Here is a 9,958-nt window from a genome sequence, read left to right as displayed (position 1 = left end):
ATGTATGAGGTGTAAATTATCAGCCATGGAGCTATAGTACTAATATGCTTCCTTAAGCAGGTGTGTTTTACGGTGGGTTTTAAAGGTGGATAGAGAGGGTGCTTGGCGGATATTAAGTGGAAGGGCTTTCCAGAGGTGTGGTGCAGTCAGTGAGAAGGGTTTAAGGCGGGGGAGGGCTTTTGAAACAAAAGGTACAGAGAAGACATCCTTGAGCAGAACGCAAGAGCCGGGATGGTGCATAGTGAGAAATTAGGGCTGAGATGTAAGGAGGAGCAGAAGAGTGTAAAGCTTTGAAAGTGAGGAGTAGAATTGAGTGTGTGATACGGGATTTGATAGGAAGCCAGGAGAGGGATTTCAGCAGGGGAGACGCTGAGTCAGATTTAGGAAAGAGTAGAGTGATTCTGGCAGCAGTGTTTAGGATAGATTGTAGGGGGGACCGGTGAGAAGCAGGAAGTCCAGACAGCAGAAATTACAGTAATCGAGACTGGAGAGAATGAGGGTCTGTGTCAGAGTTTTAGTAGTTGAGCAACAGAGGAAAGGGTGTATATGTGTAATATTGCGGATGAAAAAACGACATGTTTTAGCTACCTTTTTGAATGTGAGAAAGGAGTCGAGTGTGACCCCTATTTAAAGTACTGTAGTTATCCCCCTATACTCAACTTTTTGTTGTCTACTTTCCGTTCTCTTTGCAGAATTAGAACTGGCGGTCACCCAGAGCTGATCTGCGCTATTTTTTAGCCCTGCCTCCAGTTCCAGAGATATTTGTATGTGCTAGTTTTTCTAGTCCCTTTTGGCAAATAAATATTGCCATCATCAAAATCTCACTCCTACTCAGATGGTGATATTGTGGTTTTCTATTGGGCGATCATGTTTGCCAACTTTGACGTAATTTTACTAGGAGCTTAAGCAGATACATATCTTGGGAACAAGGAGTCCTGGGAGCTAAGAATAGCTAAGACGTGTGCTCTGTAGCTCTGTTCCAATTCTTTAAGAATAGAGAACATTGCTGCTTTAAAGCTGCAGACCAAGCAATATTGTACATGTGTTGTTTTTTTTATATATATAAATCTGTTCTGTACTATGAGAAAATAGCATTTTTTTTAAAACAACTCTGAATTAAATTTTTATGTGTTATAATGTAACAAGCATTTTTTGTTTCTATAGCAACCATTTACAAAGTCACATCCCCTTCGTCTTCTGAAACAGGCTCTGACACACCCCTTTTTGAGCCCTGCCTTGTATCTAGTGACTCCTGTATGTGTTTTATTTTACATACATCTGCGCTCCCCAATACTTCTGGACTACGACTTGTGTGGGGTTGAGAGAATACAATCTTTTAAGGGTTTGAGCAGCGAAGTATTACCTATCTTTTATTGATTTGTCACTGCAAAAATATTTTTGCAACATTTACACCGATCACAGGGTGTGTTCTATTTGAACTGTATTTGATCTAAGCGCTGGTTTGGTGTACACATCTAGTTCACATTGTATCTAGTGACTGCCTGGTCACATGATCTTCCCCAAAGAACTTTGCATCTTTGGTCCTCTTTTGCTGCACTGACAGCCATTTAGTGAACCCCCAAGCCGAATCTTCACCGATCGAGAACAGATCGATCGGCAACTTAGCTAATTACTTATCACTGTGTGGATTGTACTGATGCACATATTAAAGGGGGAAAAAAGAAATGTCAGTTTGTCATTGTTGCTACAGCCACCAGACTTTTGTAAATTCCTGGTGATGGACTACCGAGGTATGAATGCAACGGCAGGACTGCCAGAAACAACGTCATGATTCACTTAAATCTGCAGATATTCTGACCATAGACCAAAGATGTTCTCTCAAGCTAACTAGCGAATTGTGCCGATGGAATCTACAATGCTATTTACAATACTAATTGGGATTATAGATCATTCTGCAAGAGTTCCAGATTGTCCTAAATCTCACGTGTGATCACATCAAGGGAGTACTGACTACCCCTAGTTGTTTTTGATTTACAACATCATTCTTTCACTGCCTTTTTAACAGGTAGTTCAAAATGAATACCCCTTTGAGTTTTGAGTACCGTTACATCAGACCCACCAATATTTAGCATAACTAAAAATTGGGCCCTGTGCTGTATTTCCTCGAACCCTGGTTGGAGGTACTTCCAAGCAGTTCCTATGGAAATCCCCTAACCTATGCAGCTCACCACACACACACAAACAATTCTGTTCAATTGGTACAGCTGGAGCCAAAAACATGTACTGTACCTGCTAATAATGTACATTTGGAGGAGGGTATTATACTTTTGTAACAGTACTTTGTAACTGCTACTTCTACATACATAGTAGCTTAGGTTGGGGGGGGGGGGGGGGACGTGTCCGTTGAATTCAACCTTGGTTAAATTCTAATTTGGTGTATATCTATAGTTCTATTGACCCAGAGGAAGGCAAACAAAAAACCCAGTGAAACACACACAGCATTGTATGTTTCGTTCAGATACAGAGCCTGTGAAGGATTTCATCATTTTACCCCATACAAAACCACTAGAGGCAGCCAAGCTAAATAAATGTCCAAACAAGAATAAGAAAAGGGGGGGGGGAGGATTAGAATAAAGCACACAGCAGCTTTCACTGCTATGAAATCTCATTCTCAACCAGAGATCAGCTGGAAAGGAATATCCACTACCTGTGAGCAAGGAGACACTGCAAGGTTGGAATAGCATAGTCTTGGGAGATGGCTCAGGCACCACAGGCAGGTAAGAGCAGAACATGCAGCAAGCTATAAATAATTGTGTTTGCTGTCTGAGGTTTGTTTGCTTTTTGGAAGAGGGATATGGTTGCAGTTTGAGGGACTCAAATATGACAGAGGTTTGTTAACTGTTATTAGATGCCAGTGCAAATATCTGCTACTTAACCTGTCTGGATCATTAGGATATTCTTTTCCTTAGTTTTTACCAGCTCCCATAGGACTGCATGTCCCCCCTGTACTCACTGTAACCTCTTAGCTTCTAGACAACAGCAGAGCACATTGCTGCTCTGTCTGAAAAGCAAAGTCAAAGGGAGAATGACAAGGAATGTAACAAACTATTGGAATGCAAACCTGAGCCTGCTGCTGTTTTGGATATTTTGTTCTCCGAAACCTATGTACCTGGCGCCTGCATTTTATTGTTCTGCAGATCAGGTTGCTGAATCCCTTTTACAGAAAGTTCACTCCTGTCTGAGGCAGGAACTAAGGGAAATGTTTCAGATGTTAAACCTGGAGGATGTAAAAGGTGATCCCATAAGTTGTGACGCGGCCCCACCTAGATTCCCAGTGACACATACCTGTAATTTTGTGTGTCGTTGGTGTCTTCGCTGATGGGCCAGTTGCACCTAATATCAGGGAAGGTTTCTTCCCCTACCCTACCTCTGCAATGGCTTCAAGATTTTAGAAAACACTTTTTGTCTGGAGTCTGCACACCTCTTATTCGCTTCTATCCTGCAGTTTACTTTTTAAATTGTTTCCCTTTCTTAACAAAAACGTCTACCTAATACATGTGCTTTCTTATCCATCCGTATTTTATTGACCAGTTCCCGCTTCAAATGCCTGCAAGGCATCTCATTGCATGCCTTCTCTGTTATTTATTATACATTGTATAGTTTCATTTTACAAGGCATTTGCCTTTCAAATAAAATAGTTAAGCAATTTGAGCAAAAGAAGACTTTGGGTCCATCAGTTTCCATCTTTGGTCTCTTGAATTGTTTCTGTGCTGAATAAATCATGACAGCCTTGTACATCAGTCAGTAGTCCAAAATAACTCCCTGGCCCAAAAATATGAAAGGTCAGTAAAAACCAGAGCAAGGTTGTCAGTAACTAAGAGTAGTGTATTGGTTGTCTTATTATAATGTACATTATATAATCCTGTGACCATTCCCTCAAAACAGATGTACAGCTATCATTCAATAAAGCAAAATAATTAATTATATATATATATATAGTCAGTAAGGCAGTTGGCACTCACGTGGAAGAGGAAAAGGAAAACGAAGCACTAATTCCACTGCTTGCTTGAAAAAACACAGAGGTGCATTCCCATAATAAAAAAGTTTATTGGATCAAAAACAAACAAACAGAGCACCTACGCGTTTCGGGCTTGTGGCCCTTAGGTACTCCACCTAAGACTTTAGCTTGTTATTCCAACACTAGCTGCTGTTTTGTTTTAGAGCACCATACAACTTTTTTCTGGCACTCACGTGGAGTTGGAGTAGATGTTGGTGCTTATCCCTTAGAGGTAAGATAGATAAGGTGTTTTCACTGGACAGCCGTGCAGGAAAAATGAGACAGCACACAAAGGTAGTAGTTCAAAGAACTGTATTGAAGTACGTGGCACACACACCAACGTTTCGGTCCTCATATATATATATATATATATATATATATATATATATATATATATATATATATATGTGTGTGTGTGTGTGTGTGTGTGTGTGTGTGTATAATCAGTGCTTCCCAGCCTTTTAAATCTAAGCACCCACCCGTCAAAAAGCGTTTGTTTTTGTATTTGGTACGAATGCACTCTACATTCTTTGTATTTGGTACTAGATGACCAAGATTTGTGACCCGAATGCAGTAGTCGGTAACCTGCAGCTCTCGAGCCACATTCGGCTCTTTCAGACACTACTGGTGACTCCGTTCGGGGTCCAGCCAGCACTTCTCGTAAGGCCGCCGACAGGAGGGTAGAGCTGCGACAACTTTCACAGGCCTCTGTTGCCTGTCAGGCCCCAGCTTTACCCTGGCGGCCTTCAGTGGAAGCTCCACCCTCGCGTGCGTGCTGGTCGGTGACGGAAGTTGAGCCCAACTTCCGCACCCGCCCGTAGGTTTGGCACGTCACCTGAGGCCTCTAACCAAGGTAAAGTAAGATGTGTGAAATGAGGGTGAGGGGGTTATTAAGTGTTTGGGGGAATTGAGGGAGAGAGTAAATAAATACGCAGGACCAAGCATTTTATTTATGTTATTTATTTATAATGTTTTACAGGAAATTATACATTGAGAGTTACCTCTCGTTTTCAAGTACAGTATGTCCTGGGCACCCTGTTATGGTGACAATACATGGTTACGTTAAATGAACAAGGATATACATTCAATTTACAGACATATCATGGATAGTTAGAGATAATATGATTATGCGCATGTGTAACAGTTACAGACAAGATTAAAATGAGAGACAGCTAAAGTCTTGAATTTACTTAGACTGGAGGCGGTTTTGAGAGTCTCCGGCAGACTGTTCCAGTTGTGAGGTGCACGATAAGAGAAGAGGAGCGGCCGGATTCTTTGTTGAACCTTGGGAATGTGAACAGTCTCTTGGAGTCAGATCTCGGATGATAATAGCTGCATGTGGTAGGGGTAAGGAGCTTGTTCAGGTAGGCGGGAAGCTTGCCCAGAAAGTATTTGCAGGCAAGACAGGAAAAATGTACTTTGCGCCTGGATTCAAGGGATGGCCAATCTAGTTATTTGGGCATTTAACAGTGATGTGTGTTGTAGTTGCATTGTAGTACAAAGCGGCACATTGAGTTGTAGAGGGTGTCTAGTTTGCTAAAATGAGTTTTTGGGTGCTGTACCATATACTATGTCCCTAGTCTATAATTGTGATTAGCATCTGCTCGGCGATGCGCTTTCTGACCAGTTGCCTTAGGTGGATGTGTTCCTATAAAGTACACCTAGTTTGGCATAGGTTTTTGATGTCAGAGTATCAATATGCTGCCTGAATGTTAAATAGGAGTCAAACCAAATTCCCAGATACATTAAAAACAAGTAACAGAGGCTAGGATGGTGTTGGAGTTGGTTCTAATCTGTAGCTCTGTCGTTGGAAACTTTAGAGATTTTGCCTCCATCCCAAATACCATCGATACAGTTTTGTCTGTATTTAAAAAATAAAAAAAAGAAGTTTATTTTGGGAAATCCATTACTCAAGTGTTAAAATTAGATTCGAAGTACTGGTCTAAGGTCAGAGAGGCAAGGGCTGTGTGCATATAACATTGTGTCATCAGCATACATGTGCATTGAAGCTGCCTTACAAGTTTTAGATAGCTATCTAACATAAGAGCGCTGTCATGTGTTAATTTATTGGTCTTTGTGGAAATCAGGAGTTCTTTAGGGTTTGATTGCTATGTATAACCTACTGCCTGGGTACCTAGTGACAACATCTTTAAAAAAAAATCACCCTTAATCTGAGCCTAATAATAATAAAATATTTTACAATCATATGCACCCTGAAGATGCAATCAATGCCAAAGCATAGCTGGGACTATAACAATTAGCCTTAGATTACAGTTTGCAGGCAAAGTTTTCCTACAGCTTTGTATATTCCTCTATCCAAATGCAAAACTATAACAGCACATCCTGGCACAGCAGCACTCAAACAGGCACATTTAGCTCCCTCTATTTAAGAGTCATCTCTAAAACCTAAATTAAGCATCTTCTACAGCCAAGCCGGTTTTAACGAAATGACAATTATAGCTAGAAGATCGCTTAGAAACATCTACTCTTCCTTCTGGATTAGGCTATACAGTACATACTTTGATACGGGTAAAAAAGTGACACAGCAGCATGGCACGTTTCCCGTGTGATTGTTGCGTTCGTGTACTGCAATGCTCTGCCTATCTCTCTGGCAGTGGAGCAGTCACAGTACATCCCCAGCCCACCCTGTTACATGTTCACATCTTCTATGCAATGTAATGCACGGGGTTACATTTCTTTTTGTTGGCATATCCAAGACGTTGCTGCTCACGTTGAACGACCTGCCGAAGGGTGTCCGTTTTATTCTGTGTGTGGGGACGAGGTTAGAGGGATCGGATGTAATTCCCAAATCTTTATTGCGTTGCCCTTTTCTTATTAATCCCATCTCCTTTCCCTCCTGTCCCAGCTACAGAACCCATGCGCCCGATTCAATTTAGAAACGATGAGTTAGCTTAAGGATGTGAATTGCTTTAAGCTACCTTACGACTAGCAGTGCAATTTCGGTGAAATATATTTAACTACATACAAAGATATGAAAATGAATAGTCTAACCGGCATTGAACATTCAGCTCTTCTATTGCTCTTTATTGGATAATCTCTCTCTGCCTAATTCTTAAAAGCTACAGCCCCTAAAATAAAAAAGGCTAACTTTTTAACCGTTACGGTACCAGCGGTCTGGCGCCACCAGAAGATCACTGGACCCCCGGGACTGCTTCATCATGTGATCATTCCTGGAGCAATCACATGACGCGCCCAGCCCCTGAATGCTAGAAGTGAACCGGGCGGCATTTCTGTTTTGGATCGGACTGGCCATTGGTGCTATCAGCCCGATCTGCCCCTAGAAGTGCCCATAACACACCTGGTATGTCATAAGGGCACCCTAAAGGTTTAAAGTCCCTTATTACTTTAATGTGCAGTCCCATGTAGGACCAAGGTGAATTAATAGCAGACATAGGTGGAGTTTGTATGTATATTTTTTTTAGAAATGTAGCGCCAACAATGTGTGCAGCGCTTTACAAAACGAAAGACCATAAAATACAGGCAGTTATAACACAAGAGCATAAGACATGCAAGCACACAGTAGGCAGAGGCATTGCTGCCCATGGAGAGCATGCAATCTAAGGCTGAGTCCATGGTGACTCAGCCCGTGCGGAGGCGCGCTGAGGCTGAGGGAAAGCGGGGTGATTTCCCTGGCCTTGGTTAGCGCACCGTCCGGGGGCGTGTCGGGGGGGCTGGCCAGTGACGTCACGGAGCTGGTTCGCCCTCATTGGGCGAACCGCTCACGTGACCGGCCCTGCGCTCCCTTGAGCGCTTGAATTTAAAAATTTTCTAAGACTTACGCTTCCGCACGCTTCCGGAAGCGTGCGCGAGCCCCTGCTAAAGCCGCTCTCATTGCGGCTTCAGGGGCTCACTGCCGAGCAGCAGCGCGCCTCAGCACAGATCAGTGCATATGCGCTGACCATGCCCGAGGCCTTAGTAGTATGTTGGGAGATTTAGGCCAGGCTAGCGATGTGGCGCGTGCAGCTGAGATCCCAGGTCTGCGGCGAGCTGCATGGGGAAAGACGGGGGGGGGCATGATGGGGGCATGGCGGGGGCGCAGCCATGATGTCACCCGATCACCCGACAAGTTCGTCCTCATTGGCTGAACCGCTGGGACGTGTGACCAGCGCTCAGTCGCAAGTTGTGAACACAGATATCCTGTCTTCAGAGTAATCTGTTCTCACAATGTGGTGGGCAATGTAGGTAGTGGGCCCGGCCCCATTGAGCGGCTCTTGTCCCTGCAGTGCATGCCATAGCGGGCGCTGCAGCAGGCAGAGGGAACCTAGCCTAACAGAGACAGTAGGAGAGGGAGTAAGTGCAGAGGGTGGCAGCGCCTCGTCATGATGGTTGGAATGGGGGGAATAGTCTAGGCTATTGAAATGCTTTATTTAGAACAGTAGTTCCTAACCTCGGTCCTTAAGAACCCCCCAACAGGTCTGTATTTAAGGGTACCCCTGCTTCAGCACAGGTGTCTCAATCATTTTCACTGAACTGCCTTTGCTGAAGCAGGGGTATCCTTAAATCCAGACCAGTTGGGGGTTCTTGTAGAGTTGGGCAGCACGGTGTGTTTTAGATTTGGCTTGAAGCTGGGGAGAGAAGTAGAAGGAAGTAGAAGGACAAGTTACACCTGTTAAAAAAAAGACAAAAAAAAACAACAACAAAAAACAATCAGACAAGCATAAGTATTTGAAAACAAGTTTTTTAAACTTTTATACCTATCTTTATAAAGCAATGCTATTTCTCAGGACTGAAGCACTGAAAAGTGTTTTGTGCCATAATCTGGCCAAATTATTTTGTTCCTGGTAACCAGTGCTTATAATATCTTTATCTAATCACTTTTGTGATAAAAACAGTTTATGGAGCCCTCCTATTTATTTATTTCCTTTCTTGAACCCCCCACCCCCCCCCAAAAAAATGTTTACTTTTCAAAGGACATAAACTAGTATTTTCACTTAAAGGAAATATGTAAATTATTTTATAGGGGAGCATTACGTTGTTTACAGGGGCAAATTACTCTCTTTTTGACCTCTTTGCTGCCAGAGGGGCTTTCAGTGCATTGCTACGTAGCGAAATAGTTACATTTGCGATCGAACTGTTGATGTGTTTGTTTTTAGTGGTATTTTGGGTTAATCACTTGTTGTTAACCAATAATTATTTTGTGTGCTTTTCCTGTCTTGGACCAATTGTTGGCACAGTTATCCCGTTATCTTACTACCTACTGTACACATCACGGGGATTTGCCATTCATTGTTATCGACCCCTTTACTTTTGCACAAGCAGGTGGCAACGTGAAGCTTTCTTTTCAGCCTGAACCTGCGTACGTTTCAAAGGGAGCCTTAGTATGCTTGATAATGGTTAACCGCGTCAGTGCTGCAAAGTTCGGAGCAGCAATACGAACAGGAATGGAATAAAAAGGGTCTTTTTTTTATGAAATCAGCAATTACGACTGACGGGGTTTTGTAGCAGGTTTTAATAGAACCAAGGGGGCCTCCTGAGCTGAAGCATTATGTTCAGCTCTGCCGACCCCGCGATTCACAAGATACTCAGTGGTATTTATTTACAAAATGTTTTACCAGGAAGTAATACAGTAAGAGTTACCTCTCGTTTTCAAGTATGTCCTGGGCATAGAGTTAAGATGACAAATAATACATTTAGCTTGGCTTGAAAAAGGTGTGATTACATTGTGGGTATACATAGAAATACATAGTGCAGAATAAATGAGTTCTTCAGTATTAGGTGATACCTTTTTAATTTGGACTAACATTTTATGTCATAGGACAAGCTTTCGAGAGTTTTCCTCTCTTCCTCAGGTCATAAATACATAGTGAGACCAGCATGTGAAAAATCCTTTATAGGGGCATTTGGGATTTAATCGTGGAAGATTTCTAAAACTTGTAGGAAAGTATGTATGTATGTATGTATGTCTTTATTTGTATAGCG

General features: G+C 42.5%; 1 protein-coding gene across 2 annotated transcripts in view; it reads left to right on the top strand.

Annotated features, from left to right (window-relative positions):
• Positions 1 to 2,589: 2,589 nt before the first annotated feature.
• PITPNM3 (PITPNM family member 3) overlaps positions 2,590 to 9,958 on the top strand; it is a 462,376-nt gene continuing 455,007 nt past the window's right edge. The window contains exon 1 of one of the 2 annotated variants that reach the window (XM_075594415.1): positions 2,590 to 2,738. In XM_075594415.1, the coding sequence (XP_075450530.1) occupies positions 2,717 to 2,738 (22 nt within the window). In that variant the 5' untranslated portion in view covers positions 2,590 to 2,716. The remainder of the gene's footprint in view (positions 2,739 to 9,958) is intronic. The other variant, XM_075594416.1, reaches the window with a different exon arrangement.

The sequence above is a fragment of the Ascaphus truei genome, chromosome 3 (genome assembly GCF_040206685.1).
Source record: "Ascaphus truei isolate aAscTru1 chromosome 3, aAscTru1.hap1, whole genome shotgun sequence".
NCBI lineage: Eukaryota > Metazoa > Chordata > Amphibia > Anura > Ascaphidae > Ascaphus > Ascaphus truei.
This window is presented reverse-complemented; position numbering and strand designations above follow the sequence as displayed.